At 39.2% G+C, this 21,886-nt stretch overlaps 1 protein-coding gene across 9 annotated transcripts in view; it reads right to left on the bottom strand.

The window, feature by feature from the left end:
- Positions 1–638: 638 nt before the first annotated feature.
- The window catches only part of LOC123512980 (coronin-1A-like), a 34,464-nt gene continuing 13,216 nt past the window's right edge, over positions 639–21,886 (bottom strand). The window contains exons 2-14 of one of the 9 annotated variants that reach the window (XM_045269745.1): positions 20,798–20,908; positions 15,109–15,309; positions 14,002–14,268; positions 13,582–13,746; positions 13,154–13,378; positions 11,906–11,992; positions 11,569–11,691; positions 11,297–11,414; positions 11,060–11,190; positions 10,563–10,667; positions 10,177–10,368; positions 6,367–6,406; positions 639–4,215 (exon numbers count right to left, since the gene is read on the bottom strand). In XM_045269745.1, the coding sequence (XP_045125680.1) occupies positions 4,208–4,215; positions 6,367–6,406; positions 10,177–10,368; positions 10,563–10,667; positions 11,060–11,190; positions 11,297–11,414; positions 11,569–11,691; positions 11,906–11,992; positions 13,154–13,378; positions 13,582–13,746; positions 14,002–14,268; positions 15,109–15,309; positions 20,798–20,836 (1,701 nt within the window). In that variant the 5' untranslated portion in view covers positions 20,837–20,908 and the 3' untranslated portion in view covers positions 639–4,207. Of the gene's footprint in view, positions 4,216–6,366; positions 6,407–10,176; positions 10,369–10,562; positions 10,668–11,059; positions 11,191–11,296; positions 11,415–11,568; positions 11,692–11,905; positions 11,993–13,153; positions 13,379–13,581; positions 13,747–14,001; positions 14,269–15,108; positions 15,319–17,414; positions 17,475–20,538; positions 20,654–20,797; positions 20,915–21,886 lie in introns of those variants that run through there. The other 8 variants (XM_045269741.1, XM_045269738.1, XM_045269743.1 and 5 more) reach the window with 8 other exon arrangements.

Here is a 21,886-nt window from a genome sequence, read left to right as displayed (position 1 = left end):
GACCACGCCACACTCAACACACCAAGAAAGTGAGGCCACAACTGCTCAAATTACATCCTGTACCTATTGCTGCTAGATGAGCAGGGGCTACACATTAAGAGGCTAACCCATTTGCTTCACTGTGCCTGGTACTCGAACACAGGCCTTCTTGGTTGTGAACCGAGTGTGCTAATCACTACACTACACAGTGTGTGTGTGTGTGTTATCTATCATCAACACTATATTACTACTACTACTACTACTAATATTGCTACTACTACCACTGTTGCTACCACCACCACCACCTAGGTCGTGGTTGTGTGTGCAGATGTGGCCTATTAAACATAATTCTGCTTCACCTGTGGTCTATGCATGTACGTATATTAACGTGTGAACCATGCTTAACCTGAGATGAGCTAGCTAGTTATTGACACCACTGCCAAAAAATACACACAAAAGCAACAACATAAATACTGCAGCAGATATAACAAAACATGAGTCACTTTAAGGTTGCCATAATGCAGACATCATGTTAAGAAGAAACAGTTGAGAAAGATACAATGCATAACTAACTGGATTCCTTGTATATTTTTCAGACAAGATACTGAATGATTCAGATCTGATGGAATGCTATAGTGTGGGTCAAAATCAAGTGATAGTTCCATTACAACCATTTATTTGTGTTGCACATAATGACAAAATAATGGAGTGCCTTATGCTATGGTGAATATCGTCTTTTAGTAACCTTGGTTTGTCCATCAGGCTGGTAACCATCATCCACTGTGCCATCATTGTTTTTCAGAACAACTATGTCACATCTTTTGTCATGCGAATAAGTTACAATAAAAAAATCACAATAAAAAATCATAAATCTATTTTGACATTTCTTCTGCTCAAAGAACAAGTCAGTAGCAATACTGACTTGTTGTTGCTGTTGTTGTTGTTGTGGTGCACACTTTTACCAACACAATTCTTCAATAGTAATGAAAATTAATACTGACCATCACAACTAAAACTGCAGATGGCTTCAACATAGCTATCCTAACTTACGATTAAGAGAAAATATCACTGTCCTTAATTCTTCTTTTACTAAAAACCTAAGAAATAAAATTACTTCAGTAAAAAAATAAAATAAAACTCCAACATTCCCATGTCTACAACCGACAATCACACCTTTATTCCAGCTGGTACTGGAGATGTACAAATATGGGAAAATTGCTGCCAAAATCTTTCTAACACAACATTACAAAATTATAGCCTCAGGGAAAAGTCTTTCCTTTCCACTATCCCTGATGTATAAATATTTTTTTTCATACCCCAAAAACTGACTAACCTGCAACAGTGTCTTCCCCTGGATAGGTTCACTGGTTCATGCTTCTCTGGGTCCATGTACAGCCCAGAATGTCTGCCCATGACTATCCTTCTCAAAATCATTAAGGTCTTATGTTTAAGGAAATGAAGGGAAACAAATCTACCGCTAATACACATGATCAAGACTAAGTACTCTTTAAAATTTACCATAAACTTCAGTAAAAACTCAATAAAATGTAATATTATCAAGAAATCAATACCAACTTTACAAAACTGGAGAAGAAAGGTAATCTGAATTTATAGTAAGGCTTAGGCATCTACATAGAGGTCTTGAAAAATATAATAAAATAAAAAAAAATTAACAAACATTTTGAGATCTTTTAGGAATGATAACTTTAAATTAATAATTACAAATGTCCCTTTAAAATAAGTACTTAGTGAACTACAGTGAGGGAATGAACCAAGACTTGAGGAACCAACAGTAACCCTTGCCAATCTTCAACATTCCCAAGAGGAACATAAAGAATTCATACTAACAAACAAAACTTGCAAAGGTTTCACAAAAACCTAAGATTGTAAACCATTACTATATCTCTGGTAAATATTGAACTACTGACCCAAAGCAACACCATACAGAAAGGAACATTGTTTCCAGACCAAAAAAAAAAACAGAACATTAAAAAAGTATGCATAAATATTTATAAAAATAATACTCATTAGATTACATAATGCCATAAGTATATAATAAAATCATCAATACTAGACTGGCTAAGTCTAACATTTCACATTACATACTTAGGGACAGTCTTGATTCATATGTATGGAAGTATATGTATCTGGGTACATACACTAAATGAACTGCCAGTTATACTGAGGGCACACAAATTAACTCTAGTGTGCAATGGATGAGTGCACAAGACAATCAATGGAATTTGTGCAGCAAGTGTGGCTGTGTGTCAGACAGTCGGCCGACACACCCTCACCCTCGCTGTCAGTGGATATACTGCCACAAGAATTATTTACTCAGCTGCCTCAGCCCTCATCCATTTCATTATATGGTAGAAAATGGAAATACAACGGTATGAGTTGGCATTTTCTCTTTGGTGATTACTGTTATCACATTGATACAATTTGGCTCAATAAATATTGAAATAACCACACAAAGCAACCTCACCTTGTGACAACCCATGAACATGGAATGAAAAAAGGAATTACTGGTGGGTAAAGTCTGCAAGTAGCAAGATTATATGAAAATTAAATGCACTGCATCCTAAAAGAGTGACTACCAGATTATGAGCATTTTTTCTGTGAGAGATTCAATGAAGCTTTCAAGAAGTAATACTACTTGTATATAAATGTTCTTTTTATCAATAAGATCCCAAGCAGCTCAAGGCTTTGGGCAACCTACTGTTACACTACTTGTTCATTACATGTTCCCCTGCACAGTCACTGACCCTAGCTTACAGCAGCAGTGATGAAAGCACAGCACTTATGCACCAATGCCAAAAATACTATGTAGAAATTTCATAATCTTTTTGAGATATTTACTTTTTTACATTCAAACAATTGACGTTTTATTCCATTCAAACAAATTTGAATACTTTTATATTTCTTAGGCTGAGAAATGCTGCAATGCCGTAAAAGTTCCTTAATATCAATAACCAAAAATCATAAAACAGGCCACTCACTCCCTCCTAAGCCTTGGCCCTGGTACAGCTACTGTTTCCATCCTCTTGGTACAACCATCAAGGCAGCAAACTCAGATTATTTCCACACCCTCTAGTTACTGTACCCAAGCTATACACAAATAAAAACACAGACTGTACTAAGATTTCCCTGTACTGCAGTAAGAAGGCACACTTATTGTCCAACTCCAATGATTTCATTCTTTGTGCATAAGTGCTTGATATCTATGAACAAGTGTTACAGGAAGGCAGTGAAGGACAGAGAGAGTTTCAATCCCCCAAAGACTGCTGAAGCAAGCCAACACCACCAGTTTCATTCTGCACCTCTAGCAAACTACACATAAAAATTCTGTATGGCAGAACTCTTGCATAATAGCATAGGATTTTAAGAAAAAGTTTTGCTGATGCAACAGTCAAGCATGGGATGCAATTTCAGGCCTTTAAGAGCTGCACTGAGAACCAGAAAAGGCAGCAAAGTATTCATCAAACTACCTATCACAACTTGGCGTATCGCACAGCTGCAAACACCAGGTCTATGAACCAAAGGTTCCACGAGCTGTCCCACCAATACAGAAATAATATCAATATGTTCTGAAGTATTTTGTTGAAAACTCTTAGTACATGTTATGCATGTCTTTAACCATGTTCTAGACTCTTGACTCAAGTTATGATGAAGAATCTTTGCAATATATCTTTATCTAGTGTATGTGATAGGCAGGAACAACCAGTCGTGTTGAAATTGACTCACGCAAAACACTTACAGTTAAATCATTTCTACAAAAGGTTTGGGATATCTGTGAGCCATTGTGAGGTGAGGACACTTATCACCTGATGCATATTATATCTCTGCTAACCCTAGCAGGTTACATGACCTTCATGCCCTGTGACCTGTGGTGGGTATGCTATGTGATTACAGTACTTACTTATCTATGTGACAGCTGCTCACCTCAGCTAATGACAGCAGCAAAGTAACCCCTTCGTGCTGATGGGCAGTGAACTTTCATTTGCATTTCATGCAAAGTGTGCAGCACCATCTTCTGTGCCTGGAGTCAGTGGGTGTGAAAAGTGCTGGTGCTGGGCTCAGACACCTGGCCAGTGAGCCAAACAGATGCTCCTATTTATGGTGAGTCTTGAATTGGTTGAGTTGGTCTTCCAGCTCGTGAATCCTCCGGTCCTTGATGATTAGTTGGCGGCGCAGCAGCTTGAGCTCCTCACACTGGGCTGTGTATGCTCTACGGAGCTGTGGAGACACAACTATCAATACCATGTGTACCATTAAATAGCCACACAAGTAGTAATCTTACAACAAAATAAGTCACAAGTACATTCAGTGGTTATTGAAGACAACCATTTTTAAGTAAGTACCATCCATAAATGTTATCTCCATTTCATGAGCATTTTGTAAAAGCTGTTTCAGGCTTAAGTAGCAAATGAATAACAGAGTGTATCCTAAAACTACATATTGTAGAGCATAGTTGCTATATAAAAAACAAAATTAAAATAAGAGAAAAGTTAAATCTAGCACTGATGAGCCTCTCTACCTGAGGCCAAGCAAAGAAGCCATGTCTCCATGCTTGCCAGCTGTACCACAGTGGCTGTACTGTCTAACACATGAGTTGTAAGCCAGAAAACTCTAAGGTATAAACTTAAAATAATGGAAATCTCCTTACAAAACCAGAAGCTGAAGCACATTTTCCTTCTGATTTCAAGCAGCTAGAACATAAATACTTGAAATAAAAGGATAATAAAATGTATACAAATGCAATGAAAGCTCTTACAAATAAACATCCAGTCTCACACATATCTATCTAATCTACTTTGAAAGCTTTGACAGAGAACACTTACATCCTATGATAACTAACAAAATCCTACCTAAATGTACTTCTAAAAAATTGTGAACCATCAAGTTTGCATGGGAGGAGAAAACCAAACACCCAACATAAGCCCAGTCTGACTCACAAGGCTGGGTGCAGTCACCACTGGACCACATTATGGGGGGAGGATCTGGACAACCACTTACAGGCACTGACTACCACAGACAAAGACACTCTTTGCTCTAATCTTCATTGCCTTTCTCATTTCCATCAAACACAACTGCCAGCTTTTAGCAATTGAGTCCAATACAGGAGCAGGCCTCAAGTTTGTGTCACACTGCTAACTACTCTGAGTCTTCACCAATGACTGTATCAGGTACACTGTGAAGTACTTTGATTGGTAACATGGAGTGCTATAAAGGACAACTAACAATAAAGAGCACCATTTATATACTACTTGTGACACAATACAAATTATACTTTATATAAGAAAACATAATAAAATGTCAAGTAATGACAGCCAGATTATAAAAGAAAGAAGCTGCAGCTGGTGAAGGGTCAGCTTCAGGCTGTGACGGGAGAGGGTGAGGAGAGGTACAAGATACACCAACCATTAATCTCAACCTGAAACATAAACCACACAAAAAAATAGATGCTATATCTCCACTGAAAATTAGTCACATTAGTGTTGAAATATGTCTCCCAAGCACACGCCCAAGCCACGGTGTGTGTGTGTGTTTGTGTGTGTGTGTGCCTGCCATAGCCAGGTGGTGGTGACAAATATTACTGGAGACTTGGAATATCTATTTCTTCCGATAAAGACCTAACAGAGAACATTAAATCTGCTCAAATACAAGATGCTTTCTTAATATCCAGATTAGTAATATACAACATACATAATAAACAATTTTGCTAAAGCAACAGAAATAGAAGTAGTTAACAAAGGAGGTTTACAAACATAATGGGGAGTTACATGCAAACAGACTGTATTCTTTTTTAAGAAGTGATCCACATCAGAAGAATATATGTATGTCCTAAACACATGTTGATCTTCGTGTCATTTAAAAGTCACCATCACTGCAATACTATGAAATATATCTACAGGTAACATGAACCCAACCAGTTCAACTCATGACAGCAGAGTTAGTTATGCTATGTCAGATGATCTGCATAGCTACCTTCCCAGCAAAGGTGCAGTGCTGAATGCCAACACACAGTTCAGTACTACACTTACTTCAGTGGGCAGGATTTAGTGGCTTCCATCAGTCTTCTGGCTACTATCTAGGTACTATACTCATGATTCCTTCCATACATGCCTTTAACTTGTAAAATTTAACAAAGTAACTAGTCACTAGAAAAATGGTTGTTTGTGACTAAAACAAGTTCAAGTCTATTGTGACAGGCAAAAATATGGCCTATTAAGTCAAACACAGTGAAAAATGACTGACTAGTCACATCAAAATATGAGTGAAAACAAGAGTGTGATATAGTCTTCTGATGGTAGAGACAAGCTAAGAAGCCAGTGTGTCCACCCATGCAGCAAGACATTGGCACCACAACCTTAATCTACGGGTCACCTTCTGCTGCAGCCGCCTCCTGTGATTCATTGGGGTTGGACTGTCGTTTAGGAGGCAACAGAGATGAGGTGAGTCACACTAACAATGTGAAAGTACTTAAGGCACTATTACCATTCCTGCTATGTGAGCACACTACACTGTCTGTAACTTGCTGTCCACTGTGCAAGTAGGAGTCATGTGTTAATAGTCTCAAGTATTGCAACACAAGAACAGCACTGGTACAAATCTGCATTTCAAGTTGATACCTGAGGTGGTCAGTATGTACTCCTATGATTCAGGAAAAAGGAAGAGAAGGAAATGGAAGCATACCTATAATTGCATATTATAACACACACACACACACACACACACACACACACACACACACACACACACACACACACACACACACACACAGAAACATGAATCTGATAGCCTAATCTTCAGCAAACACTTCCATAATCAAGGAAAGTAGATATCCTTGAAAAAAGGATACCAAGGAAGCAATGGTTTGGAAAAAGAGCAATTTCCAGAAATGGTTTAAGTTGTGGGAGAATACAGTATGTGAGAGAAAAACAAACTCATGTGCAGTATAGAGGCAAGCAAAGGAGAGGGAGAGGAATAAAATTTGTACAGATAAATGAAGACAAACCAAAAGAATACTGATAAATCTATTTGTGTTTTTTTATGTCCTTATTTGGCATTTTGTCACCTACATATTTCATCATTAGCCTAGACACTGCAGTATTAAAAACTGTGTTTGGGGAGACATCTTTCATTCACAGTTTACAGAGAAAATAAACAGCCCTCCTAATGGTGAAAGATGCAGAACTCACAGCATTCAGGTCCCTTGCAAAGTCAGCTGTATGGACAAAGACATGGTGTTTATGCAGCAGACTACAAGTATATCCTAATGTCTAGAGTACAAAGGTTCAGAAGGCCATCAGACAAAGCTCCTTAATGCTCACCACGCATCACCAACTTAACACTTATGGACAATATCTTTTTAAGATTAGAAAGTCATGGACCACAATGCATACAAACTTATCAACAAGTCTGATCCAAAATACTAGAGCATTCAAATATTAGAAACTAGCATGGTAAAGGATTTTTCCCCAAATATGACATCATATCTTAAGAGAACTTATGTAATGCTACAAGAAAACAATTAACTTGAAAATTAAGAAGTGGTTATTAACTCAAACTGCATCAAAGGAAACTCTGAATGTTAACATTTTTAAAAGATGCACATAATAATTTAAATTTCTCATCCAAGTTATCAGGCGAAGATTATTTTTTTAGTAAAGAAAAGTCTATTCATCTAACAATGGTGATGGGGAGGGCAACACAAAGTGGCCCAGCTGAGGTGTAGGCTGGGAGGTGTGTGGGCTGGCAGTGGGTGTGCTGGGGCAGCTGACAGCAATTCAATATTCAAGCTCTAATTATCTTCCTGTGATATCCATGCTACTAAATATTGACTCTACAGAGTACTGATGGTCAAGAGACACATAATGAAACTTTTGGTGTTAAGAAGCTTAGTAAAACAGTTCAATTTGTACATGCATCAGAGTTTGGGAAATTTATTTCAAGATTTGCCTTAAAAAATTAACATTGGACAAGAGATACCACATATGATCAGAAAAATGTATAAGTGCAAGCACAAGTCACGTAATTTCAAAGAGAAAACTCTGAGTAAAACTGCAGCAACAAAGAAGAGCTTTTAGATGAAGTTTATGCAAAATAACTTACTGAGGATATATCAACATGTTGACAACTATATGTACTAACAGTAGAACAAATCACAGCTTTATTCCAGGCACCTTTCAGTCCCTCTTGTATAAATAAATAAGTTTCAATGAAAACCTAATGTGTAATGATGCAATCAATTGCCACCCTAATGAAACATGAAATAGACCATTCTCAAACTATGGTCTGACTATTTCATGAAGACTGTTTAGGCATTGGCTTTTTCGGGGATTTCCCAGCCTGCGGTGCTATCACACTTGTACCAATATGCAATTCAAGTAAGGTACTTAAAACTTCGAAATTGAATGGTGGTGTAGTGTATATATATATATATATATATATATATATATATATATATATATATATATATATATATATATATATATATATATATATATATATATATATATATATATATATATATATATATATATATATATATATATATATATATATATATATATATATATATATATATATATATATATATATATATATATATATATATATATATATATATATATATATATATATATATATATATATATATATATATATATATATATATATATATATATATATATATATATATATATATATATATATATATATATATATATATATATATATATATATATATATATATATATATATATATATATATATATATATATATATATATATATATATATATATATATATATATATATTGTGATGCTCGAAAAAGGCAAGTTAGAGCAATTTTGGTTTATTTTAAATATACTTTGCATTGTTTTTGCAAACACAACAATACTTGACAACGTTTCCTCCGAGGGTTGTCACATCCCTTTGGGTGACTGAGAGGTCACAGGTCAAAGTAACCTTGTTAATCCATGGGTCACTTCCTCCCACTACCAAGCGGGATGGAAGAGAGAGAGAGAGAGAGAGAGAGAGAGAGAGAGAGAGAGAGAGAGAGAGAGAGAGAGAGAGAGAGAGAGAGAGAGAGAGAGAGAGAGAGAGAGAGAGAGAGAGAGAGAGAGAGAGAGAGAGAGAGAGGAGGGGGCAGCTTGACTGACTGACGGGCAGATTCTTTTCTCAAATTTTAATAATTGATAAGCAAATATAGATCTGATAGAAATATATTTACATGAAATGTAAATTCTATATGTAGAGAGAGAGAGAGAGAGAGAGAGAGAGAGAGAGAGAGAGAGAGAGAGAGAGAGAGAGAGAGAGAGAGAGAGAGAGAGAGAGAGAGAGAGAGAGAGAGAGAGAGAGAGAGAGAGAGATAGGTAGTGTGTTCCCATTGACACATAGGCTCTACTGGCATAATTTGCCCAGCACAAAGTTTGGCAGCACCACAGGCTGGGAAATCCCTGAAAAAGCCAACGCCTAAATGATCTTCATAAAATAGTCAGACTATAACTTGTAGACTTAACTTCCAGTACATCAGAATTTCAAAAACATAAAATAAAAAGCACTGTACTTTATAATAACACTTCCAACTGAGTAGATCAAACCACCAAGTCAAAATTTACTTGTCCATGGCAGCAGAAATATAGACATAACATTTTTTTTTTATATTCTTAAATAAGATTTCACTCATTTTTTGCTGTATAATTTTCATAAGTATGCAAAGAGAGAAGCATGCATACAAAAAGCAACAAGACAAACTTAAGGAAAGGTGATGCTGTGTAGGAATGTCTATTGAAGATCAGAGGAACACTCTCCATTTAAATCAATCAAAGATCAGTCATGCCTAAGCAACACATACAGTGCTGCCTTCTCTCTGCCCACATCCACACTCCACTTGAGGGAAGAGCACCACATTCCTACAACAGTGTCAAAGCTTACTAAACAGAAAGTCATTGGGAAGAGTCCTTCTAATCAGCAATACTTGCAAAACTTAGTAAGTGTGGAAAATCTGATTAATGTTTTATCTAGAGAAATATCTATGGTGTTCCAACCCATGAGGGAAGCCAAATAATTGAGTGGAACATGCTGCCTATAATGTTGAGCAATGAGCAGGGTGCGACTGACTCACAACAAGCAGGCAGAGGGTGTTCTCCACAGCATCAAACAAATGTGCAAGTACAACAAAGAACATACCTCAGACTCAGTCTTTGGGGAAGGTTTCTCCAGGATCTCAATCTCCTTTTCTTGCATTGCATAGTTAGTCAACTTGTTTGGAGAATCTCCGGACTTGATGTTCATTTTATTGATGGTGTTTTTGGTGGATGTGTAAGTCTTTTCACTTTCAATGCCACTGCTGTTAGTGGAACACTGCTCTTTGTTGTCTCCCTGCCAATAGAACACTTTGTCAGTCTCACTCTCATATAAGCTGTTGTGATTCAGCCTTCAGCAAAACCAATACACACACATTGACAAGCCTATCAGGACACACAGTAAATAAACAAAGGCACTACAAAGCTTGGTGTCACTGGAAGAAAAAAAAAAAAAAAAAAAAAAAAAAAAAAAACCGGAGACTCTCTCACCATATTCTTAACATTGCATCCCCAGAGTTTTTGTAGAGCTTGGAATTTGGTGTCCAAGTTAGTGGAAGTCTTGAGATCTTTGTCTGTGCTACTGGAGGTCTTGACCTGTGGTGGGCAATGGTTGGGTTACTTTCCCTAAGCACACTCACTGTCATCACCAGTCCTCTCCGGCCATGGGAGTGCTAGAACTGGCAATTACTTCAAAAAAATCAAGCTTAAGTGAAAAAGGCGGGTCTAACTTAAGTTCATCAATGGCATAAATAACATCATCATTCATAACTCAAGCTGCCACAGTCCCTTGAGATGTAATATGCATACATAACAAAAAGTTACTGAAATCCAAGCATTTCAACACATTACTATGAGACGAGGACTGAGCCGGCACATGGACTCTAGCAATCACCACTATCCACAGCAACACAGACCCATGACAACACAGACACAAGCCACAGGAGCTGCACTTGAACACCTGCAAGTGACGGTCCATCAAACCTTACACTCGCCTCCAGCGGCCGGTAGTCGGCTCGCGTCTCCCGAGACAGAAAGGCGTACTTCTTGTCAGCATTCTTGTCGGAGGAGGACTCAGTTGGTCTTAGTGGGAGAGGCCGGTGGGTCTTGATGGTCATTCCTAAAGACAATTTTCTGTATAAGTAACAAGAAACATGCACTGTGTCTTCCCTCAAACAGAGGTTGTGTAACCTGTGTGCAAAGTGGCACTTCTCCAATAGACTCACCTGTCTTCATTGACATCAGAACTGGCCCTCTGGTGGTACCTGCAAACCACTCCTCAGCTGACATGGCAGGGGTGGGGGAAGCTGTGTCGGGGTATAGGTCAGGCTGGAACTGGTCACTCTGTACAAGTAAAATATCAATACATGAACGGATGAAATCTCAAGACAATCAACCCAAATCAATAAAGCAATGATGATGGAACTCAGGAATGTCATGACATAGAAGAGTCACACACAGATGTATGACACAACTTACTTAGCATTCATTCACTCACCTTTCTGGGTACAATCATGGAAATGGGTTCACAGATGGCCTTGGTGGCATACAACTTGTAGAAACGGAAGATCTCACACTGAGACACTTTACAACCTCTCTTAGGCATCACACCAAATCCTCTCTGTTAGGCAGAACATCATGATGAAACATAACACATCAATGTAGCAAGAACAATAATACATATAGTCCACACTCTGCCTACTTACCAATAAAGACTAATATTGCAGAAAGATTTTGCTCTTGGAGAGAGAGAGAGAGAGAGAGAAGAAAAAAAAAAAAAAAAAAAAAAAAAAAAAAATCCATTTCACAATTTTCCATGAAAGTAACAAACTGACCTGTGGTTCTCCAGATATATACTGGCTGAGGAAATGGCAGTAGGGTGGGCTGTCTGTGATCTCATAGTATCGGATGTTACCATCTCCCTGGAGAGTGAGAGAGAAAACCAGGTGAGTATCATCACAAAAACTCTGACTTAACTTCTATGTTCTTCATTATTTAGCTCATACTGATACAGGCAACCCCTGCTTAACGAAGGTTCACACAACAAAATTTCGCTACCACGGTTTTCTTTTACTACCATCTGCTTGTTTAACGAAAACCAAACTCGCTTTAACGAAATTTTATCCAGGTAATTTTTTCCAAGTTTGAAAGCTTGCTGTATCACGCCAGCCGGCAGGCTTTTGAATACACCAGCGCACAACAAACTCCCCCTGTTCAAAACAATAACAGCGTCAGCAGCAGCTCGTCTTCCCTCACTCAACTTACCACCAAAACGCCCTGCAATGTTGCCTAGCGTTGCTAAGAAGACCAGGAAGTCTCTTACTCTCGAAGTGAAGCTGGATATTATTCACAGACACGAGAGGCGAGAAAACTAATAGCATTGCTTCCCACCATGGCTTGACTCCATCTACTGTCTACCATTTTCAAGTCAGCAGACTCTATTAAGAAGGCTGGTGAGATCATATCTTTCTTACAAGCTAAAAGAACCACCTGAACTCGTGACTCTGCAATGGATAAAATGGAAAGCCTTGTGGAAATATGGTACATAAGTTTTGTATGTGGTAGAATGATGCGCCCTTTGTTTACATTCTAGAGGTTGCCAGCTAACATATTTCCCGTTCCACTCTCCCTCCCATCATAAAATTAAGATCATCAACATTATAAAGTTACTTACATACATACATTAGTGTACATTATAATGACTTAGTCTTAAATCAAACTGCTTAAATGTTTAACTTCATAATTTTTACTTTCATTAAACCTTTCACTGTACTATGATGCAACTCTCGCTTTGTTTACTCTCAATGGAAGTTCAGTCGGGGGTCAAACTTGTTATAATTGGTTCACTTAACGAAAATTCGCTTAACGAAGGGTTCTTTAGGTACGTAACTCCTTCGTTAAGCGGGGTTGTCTGTATATGCATTTGTATTCAATTTGTACTTCAAGCTACCATTTCATACTCTACTTTCACAGAAACAAAGAATGAAAGCAGAAAAGAGTGGAGGCATCAATAAGTGAATGAATGAATTAATGAATAGATAAAAAAAAGTTATGAGGTTGACACAGTACAGCCACCGGCTTACCTTGCCAGCCACAAAGACCACCCTTGTGTCATGGTCATAGAAAGGCGTCAGCACCCCTGAGGAGGAGTCAATGGTGTCAAGACGAAGGGGTGTGTTGAGATTCTTCTCATCCCACACTCCATACTGCCGGTCACTAAACCTACTGAAGCCCGTGGTGAAGACCAGGCCCGTGTCCCCACAGTACACTGCCTTGCATGCCTTAGACCCCTCATGACACAGTCCCTCCTGCACAGGAAATACCAGGAATCTCATCAGTACAATATTAATGCATCCCATCACCACCCATGTTTACATACAAATCACCACAAGAGAACTATTTAGTATCAAGTAGAATCAGCAAGCCTATTTAGTGCATTATAAGCAATATAAAGTTTCCTTAATCTGTTACTCTCATCCATCTGACACTTGTGAGCACAATGTGAACACACCTGCAGGACCTTCCCAGAGAGAGGGTCAATGATTCTGAGGCGCTTGTCCCTGCTGGTGGTGGCCAGGCGGGAGCCGTCGCGGTTCAGAGAGAGGCTGTATATCACGTCAGCGTGGAGATCAAGGGTCTGCATGAGAACTCCACGCCGTGCATCCCACACCAGGATCTGACAAAGCACCATCACATCACCATCCACACCACACTCTATACAGTCACCAGGTCATCTAACTTGTTAACACTAAGACCTGAGGCATTCATAGTAATATTTCAAGGGAGATATGGTTCACTGGGCAATAACTGCTGGCAAACTGAAGCCTGATGAATGTTTGCCACTCTACACACTAAAGTAACACTGTTGTAAGTGCTGGTTGTTACAACACTGTCATGCTGCATGTAAGGCAACAGTAGCTCCTGGAGTCACCTGGTAGTCATAACCTGCAGAGAACAACACATTTTCAGCCGTGGGGTGCCACTCCACCATGGAGACGCGGCGCTGGTGGCCCTGCAGGTCAGCCAGGGGCTCCGTCAGGTTGGCCTTGAGTCCTCCATCTGGTATGTGCCATAATTTTATGGTGCAGTCATCCGCCCCCGATGCGATGAGGTTGTCATTGAAGGGACACCACTTGAGGTCCAGCACTGGCCCGGCATGTCCCGTCACCTTGGGAGTGTTGATGTCGATGCGCCCTGTCTGTGGAGGGAGGAGACTCACTGCTGGCACAAACCACACCATCACCACCAACATGTGTGCATAATAAGGCAAAATCACTGACTGCAGAAAGATACATTATTGCTTTGCCATGCATCAAGTAAGGAAATATGTAATATCTTTATGATACCAAGATGAGTCTAGAGATACATATCTATATATAAGATACATATCTATATCATACATATCTATATATACATATCTATATATAAGATTCCTCATCCTGCTCGTTATTGAAATCTTGTAATGAATAGCAAAGAGCTTGTCATGAAAACATACTCTACAATTAATAAAAAGTGCACAAATACTACATTCAGCAATCTTTCACATCTTTATTTCTAAACTGCCTAATGATGGAATCTACTTTGATAAAAATGCTGATCTGGAATAAAATAAATACAACAGCAAAGTGACCCAAACAATGAAGTTTGCATCAAGACTACATGGCTAACTGTACATCTCCAAACACCAACCTCAGTTAAGTCTGTCTCACTTCTTTGTATAATGGAAGAAAATACAATAACCCCAGTATTTTGAGAGGAGCCCATGATTATGCCTCCTTAAATAAGTGGAATAATCTCAAGTTACAGCAATTGCAATATATTCATGATTATAATCACTGGAGACTGAGGATAACAAGTGAAGGGCTAGGAGATGAACAGAGCAGCACTGGAATCTGAGGGCAGCATAGGAAGATCTAGGAAAAAAAATAGGGTAGCATAGGAAGAGACAGAAAGGGAATAGGGTAGCACTGGAGACTGAGAGCAGCATGTGAAGAACCAGGAAGAGAATAGAGGTAAGTAATAAAGCTGCAGTGCACACCTTATCAAGAGGCAACACTATGAAGGCTCCTCCTCCAGCCACTTCCACAGCGATGGCCACAAACTTGGGGTTGACGGCGCAGGCAGCTGTGTCGTGCGCCTTCTGCGTGATGAGCACATTCTCGTAGCAGTTCTCCTTGCGGGCGCCTTTGCCATACACATGCCGGAACTTTGAGGACCGGATGCCTCGGAATGTGTTCTGCTTCAGGGTCAACGGTGGCAGCATTGGGAGAAAATAATGTCAGCCTGTGGTGTCCTAAAGTAACGTCTTGATGGATGTTCTAATACCTTGACATTGGCTACTCATAACTGAATGACTCCAAATACAAGAATATACTGAAAAAGATGCAGCATGATAAGAAAATGAGGTAAAATTTGAATGACCAGCAAATGTGGTTAAAACAGAGCCATTGACAGGACAACACATATCAAAGGAGTAAATGACTGATAAGGAGACAGAATGCAAAACTATGAAATGTCTGTGAAAAAATGCAAGAAAATACATATACACATTTCCTGTCTAAACTATTAAACAAAATGTGAAGGTACTGGACTAAAAAGCCATATATTCTCACTAACACTTTTAACCCTCTCCTGCAAAGCCACTCTAAATCTCTAAAGCCACAATAGAAACACTATGCACAGTCTCTGCTTTCTAACAACTGTACAAAATCTAAAAAGTAATCAAACCAGTCATACTATAACCCTGCATTCTCAGTAATCTACATCTGTACATATAGAAGCAGCAATGTACAAAACAATCCATCACTACCTTCTATTGATATCTGCTCTAACACTGACATACCTGCTTTGTACCCTTGAAAATAAAGCATAACAAGAACCCCAAAGGAATATTATAAACACTCTTATCATATCTCCTTATCTTGGCTTGAAGGAACACACCATACACCACCTATGCTCTCTCACTGGACCTGTTCTATGTTACAACTGTTCTTCTCTTAATTCCCTCCAGCCATGCCTTGTACCAAATACTGCAGTCTCTAAGAACGTGATCCGAGTCAAATCTGTAGCAACGCTATGATGGTCAGATGAACAAGTCTACAGTACTGGCAATACTGAAGAAGAAGAAGCAAAAGGGTGGTGGGGAAAAAACATACACATATCCATGGTTGAGTGAACTATAGGAACCATGGAGAAAACTTACACAAAATAATGAAGGATAAATAGAACTAAGATCAGAGCAATAAAATACATTACATAAGTTTCATTTTTTTGCATTCACATCTATTCACTCAATGTAAGTGAGTTTAGCAGTATAAGTAAAAAAAAGTAATAAATACCGTGCAAAATCATAATCACATCAAATAGTAGTAGTAGTTTTATTTACCGTCATCAGTTATGTAGGTAAGTGGTAAAGAGATCCAGACTTCAGTTATCAATTACAAAAGAAGTTGTTTAATACAGTTACTCTTGAGAGATCATTCATTACATAAACAACATTGTAAACCAATAAAACCAAGGGGGTCAACAAACAAGCCATGCAAGGGTGCAAAAAACTTGGTGTGTGTGTGTGTGTGTGTGTGTGTGTGTGTGTGTGTGTGTGTGTGTGTGTGTGTGTGTGTGTGTGTGTGTGTGTGTGTGTGTGTGTGTGCGCTGCTGCTACTTCTAGTTCTGCCTCTGAACAGTGTGAATATAACCACATGAATGACAGGCCAAAACAAATATATATATGAAGTAAGATATAACAAAAACACTATTCAAGTGGGGAGTCAATAAGTCAACAGAGATAAGAAATACTGCAAACATGACTGTGGCCACACACAAGGATTTCATTTATGCTTAGAATTGAAGAATTGTGTGGCTACAAAGTGTACTGGTGAGCATCAAGACCAAGTGATAAGGAATTCTGTAGCTGTGTATGTGGCAGTGAACAGTTCAACAAGGTCTGGATGCTTCGTGTGGGCACCAATAATTTCTAAATCACTAAAAAATGTTCTATGACCAAATTTTCAAGTGCATTTTTCATTCATCAAATCTTAATAACTGAGATATTAGATCAGTGTAGGCAAAGTGGTGTAAAGTAAATTAATCAAAAGTAGCAAATGAAGAACACACAAACACACAAAAATGCACAAACACACACCAAGTTCCAGCAAAAAAAAAAAAAAAAAAAAAAAAAAAAAGAGCATAACAATAAACATACTGGTTCAAAGTCAGCATTTACTTCCAATAAAAAGATGAAAAGTTCCAATTAGATATCCAATAGTGCTTGGTGAATGGACTATTACAAAAGTTTGACTAGGTTATCTCCCCGCCCCCCCCCTGGCTCAACACAACATAACCTACCGACTGTGCAGGCATTTTTGGGATATGCATTGGAACTGATCAAGATTGGACCACTCAGAGCTGCAAAAAGAAACAAACAAGTCAAATGTACATTAAGAGGGAAGAACCAGGAGTCATGCACAAGGTGGAGCCTCAGGGGTGGAGAGGCACCAGGGGGAAGGAGGCTCAGGGGAAGAGGTTGCCTGAGGGTTTTACACCTCAATGTAATGATCAAAGGGGTTGCTATTTGTCTTTACTGTATAATGTTTCCTCACTGCCTAGCTACTCACTAATCAATCAGCCTGATATATATAATTTTCTCTTAAGGAACTGCAATTCTAAATAGATAAGTATTTATGTATATACTACCTAAACAACTTATCTATAATAATACAAATTAGAGAAATGTAACCTTGTATGGTAAAAATATAATGAAATAACCTTAAGTAATACAACCATGTCACTGCTTCAAAACAGCACATGTAATACTGTACTTCATTACTTAGTACAAAACATACATCATAACAAAATACAATATTACTACTCTCTTTCACTGTGCTGCATTATTACACAACTTGAACAGCTAAACTGTGGCAAGTTGGTAAGGAAAGTGTAAATGGGTCCCATAAGAGGATCACTTAAGAGGTGAAAGGATGTGTGAGGTGGTGATGGTGGTGGAGGTGGTGAAAGAGTCACAAGTTCAACAAGCAAGAAGAGAGTGTTTGGAGAGAGAGGGGTGGACACTCTTCCTTTGTGGCCAACCTCCCTTTAAGTGACGCCCTCAGAGGGAACAAGACATGAGGCAGAGATGGATGGGTGATAAAAAATGCTGATTGGAAAAAAAAAATACATATAAAATAAACTAAATGATGAAAACAGCTATCAATGCCTACCTGACGTCATATCAAAGAGGTGAAAGTAGCTATATATTACTGCTATCTCTTATCTATCAATAAATATCAATCAATAAATAAACAATAATACATACATACGCTCATTCTGTATCTGATTAGTGAAAAGTAGCTAATACAGGCACCTGATAGATTAATACTCCTTGGTTAGCCTTTCTTTATAAGTCATGGCAAGATATACATTGAATTATAAGATGTCATGTGTTATTGGTTATTGCCTTGTTATAAGATGCTTTTCATTGAGTAAGATATTAGTAGATGCTCCAAGTCATCTGTCCACCGCCCCTGTCAACACTGCCACAATCCCCACAGAGGTCACTTGTGTAAGTCAGTAACATTTCATTCTGATTAGGTCAAATGTACAAGTCAGGCATTCACCCCAGTGCTCTTTGTAACCTCTTTTTACATCTCAGCATCTGTCCTGTCTTGCTGCTGTGACTTCAAGGTTATGAGTGTCTCAGTGTCATGACAAACCACTGCTCAGCATCCTGGCAGCCCAACGCCTCATACTCAGCACCTACATCCTCATGAAAAACTGTTGACCCAAGCTTTCTACAAGTACATATGCAAGCCCTGTGACTTCCTGTACTTTACTCTTCACACTGCTCAGTTTGTGAATACCTGCTTATTGTCTGAAATATTGACAAATCTTAGAATCAAGGCATAGCTACCTCTATTTACCATTTATTCATAGTACATATTTTCATCACAGAAACAACAGGAAAGGTGGTATTTCTACATTCCTATCTTTCCAAGTCCCCCCCCAAAAAAAACTGCACTATCAAATACATTCTATTTCACCTCATTTTATATTTGTACTCAATAGTGTACAGTGAGAGGCAAGGATGTAGAAAGGGGTCAGCCTTGGTAACACACCTTCCTAGGAAACATGGATGAATGGTGAACTTGTAATAACATCCCAGGCTTCTCTAGTTTTTTTGCCACCACCCAAGAGTGAACCTGAAGTAGATGGTATTTGACAGCTCAGTACTGACCACACTTTCATTCTAAGACTACTAGAAAAGACACTTTACCCTGACTGATCCATGGGAGGGTGGGTGTGTCAGTGGAGAGGCCTGGCCCCTCTAGGAGAACTGTGCTGCAGATAAGACCATCCCAGTGTCTTATTTGCCACCCACCCACACCTGCCTCTACCTATCACTTTACCCTCACCAACTGGCCTCAATGAGTGGGTGACATCAGACAGATGGTGGAGAGTCTTCAATGCTACAGGGACTCCTACAGGAACAGGATGCATACTCTACAATTCCTGCCAAGCAAACCATCCTGACCTCTTATATACTGGAAGACAAGCGGAAAGGCAAAACATGAAACAAATCTGCTCACCCTCTGTCTTTTAATGTAATGAAATTGAGCAGATTCATCATCAGACAAGGGAATAAACATATGAACAATATATAACGTATCTTTTTGCTGTATAAACCCATTACCTAAAAAAAAAAAAAAAAAAAAAAAAAAATTATATATTACCAATCCACCAGTTCTGAGTTAGTGAAGTATTGACAACCTACACAGGGGAAGGTAAATATTAAGACAAGGTACATCACTCTATTTACTAATGTTTTTTGGCTCAACCCCCATCATCATCTAACCTAACCTAACGAGTAAACAGAGTGGCATGCCTTGTCTTAATATTTACTACAGATGAATTCTAACAGGTCATCACTATTCAAACAGGGACCCAATGGCATGCCAGACCTGCATCTCACACACTTTTGACAATGGTGAGCGTGAGTGCCACCAAGCAGAGATCCCCCTACCCCACCCGTAGACAACACAGCCTGGCCACTTGCAGAAACACATTGGGATAACGAACTACAATAACACTACAGCTGAGATCTGACATAAGGTTATTCAGCGGGCCGCCTCCTTGCTGACAGTGTGATATTCTTATAAATTCCTCAAGCCAAGCCACTTCGGATGAGGAATGCGGCGGTGACGGGCGCGGCGAACAGACGTAACACGAAATACACTAAAATAATCTTATAAACATAAATGAAATACACCAAAAATCTGATAAATATAAAAGAAACAGTCTAAATCACAGTCTAAAATGGCAATGAGACCTTAAATACAGATGAGGTGAGGACAGCAACACCAGGAGCAGGTCCTGAGTGTACGTGACAGGAGCATACACACACACACACATACATACATACACAAACATACATACATACGGCAGTCTTGTACAGCACTACCAAGGTCTTACGCACTCCTTAGCACTGGCACTGGCACTAAGCGAGGGGCACTGAGTACAGGCGTGAGGTGGGGGCGCCGTGACAAGCTATAATGACACCACAAGCAGCAAGATAACCAAGCCCTGGCCCCGCCGCTACTCTACCCCTCTCACGCCTCTCCCTCCCCTTCCCCGGCTATGGGTAGGCCTATTATCACTCCCTGCTGACACAACTGCCTCCTCCATGCGTACTAAATGTCAATCAACACTGAGGAAACAACTCCATAGGCACAAACCCTGCTGGAAGGCTTCTGACACGCTCTCGTATCCACCATCTTGTTTATGTCAACTCGACCCACACTATCGTACACCACCAAACTTACTCAGCCAGCCTTAAATGTCATCGTCTGGAACAGCACAGGTTGCAATCAATACCTTACATAAAGATAACCACCGCCCTCAGCAAGTGTGTCAGACATGTACAAGTGATAAGACTGAAAAGTTATCGGTATCATGCACATTTCTGTTATTTACATTGGATGTGTTTTGTTTTCCATGATGGCATTGTCACATTCTATGTATCGTGTATTAGTGAGATCAGTGATTCTTGACAATATATTGTCTTGTGATATATGTTATGTATGAGGTTGGTGGAGATTTCACGTATATCATCGTACAACTGGCAGAGGGTCCCTCCCTTTGCCTCCGTTTTTCGTCACAATCAATGAAAGGGCGGCGACCACTGCCCGCTCAGTCCCCTTTAAATTAATCCTACATGTTCCTTCTCCTTTTTTGTCCACAGCTGATAACATTTTCAGTAATACCGGCATTGCAGCACGGAACCCTGATCACTTGACGCTCCTTATTCACCACCCCAGGGCTGTAATATAAGACAGCATGGCACCCCAGACGCTAGATTCTCCAAAATAACTCATGTGAACGAAAAGATACGGAGCATTCTAGTCTGTTGTCAAGAGTGAGTTTCAGAGAGCACAGTAACCTCTCAACAAGCTATCGTCTGTCTTCACCAACATGATAAATAAGCGAAATAACAAGGGTGGGGGAAGGAAAATATCTTCCTGGGTGACTTGCAGCCCAGGCGATGGTCAGGGCGGAGGCAAAATGTCAATGCTCTAGTGAATCGAATTTCTATTTACACATTGCAGTCACACTACATTGTCCCCGTCGGAAAAAAAAAGATCAATTCTTTTATTTCCTGACGGTCACTTTCTCACAACCACCGCTCTGTCACCCACGTCACAAAGCACACCGGTACAGCGTCATGTTTCTTCTGCTCCTCCTTTCCTTTTTATCACCAGAACGGGGAACTGTCAGACTGTTATGCCACTGTACCAGGAGAATGTGCAAGGCTTGAGGAGCGTCTG

Source organism: Portunus trituberculatus, chromosome 35 (genome assembly GCF_017591435.1).
Source record: "Portunus trituberculatus isolate SZX2019 chromosome 35, ASM1759143v1, whole genome shotgun sequence".
Taxonomy (NCBI): Eukaryota; Metazoa; Arthropoda; class Malacostraca; order Decapoda; family Portunidae; genus Portunus; species Portunus trituberculatus.
The sequence above is the reverse complement of the archived record's forward strand: the minus strand, read 5'-3'. Positions and strand labels throughout refer to the sequence as shown.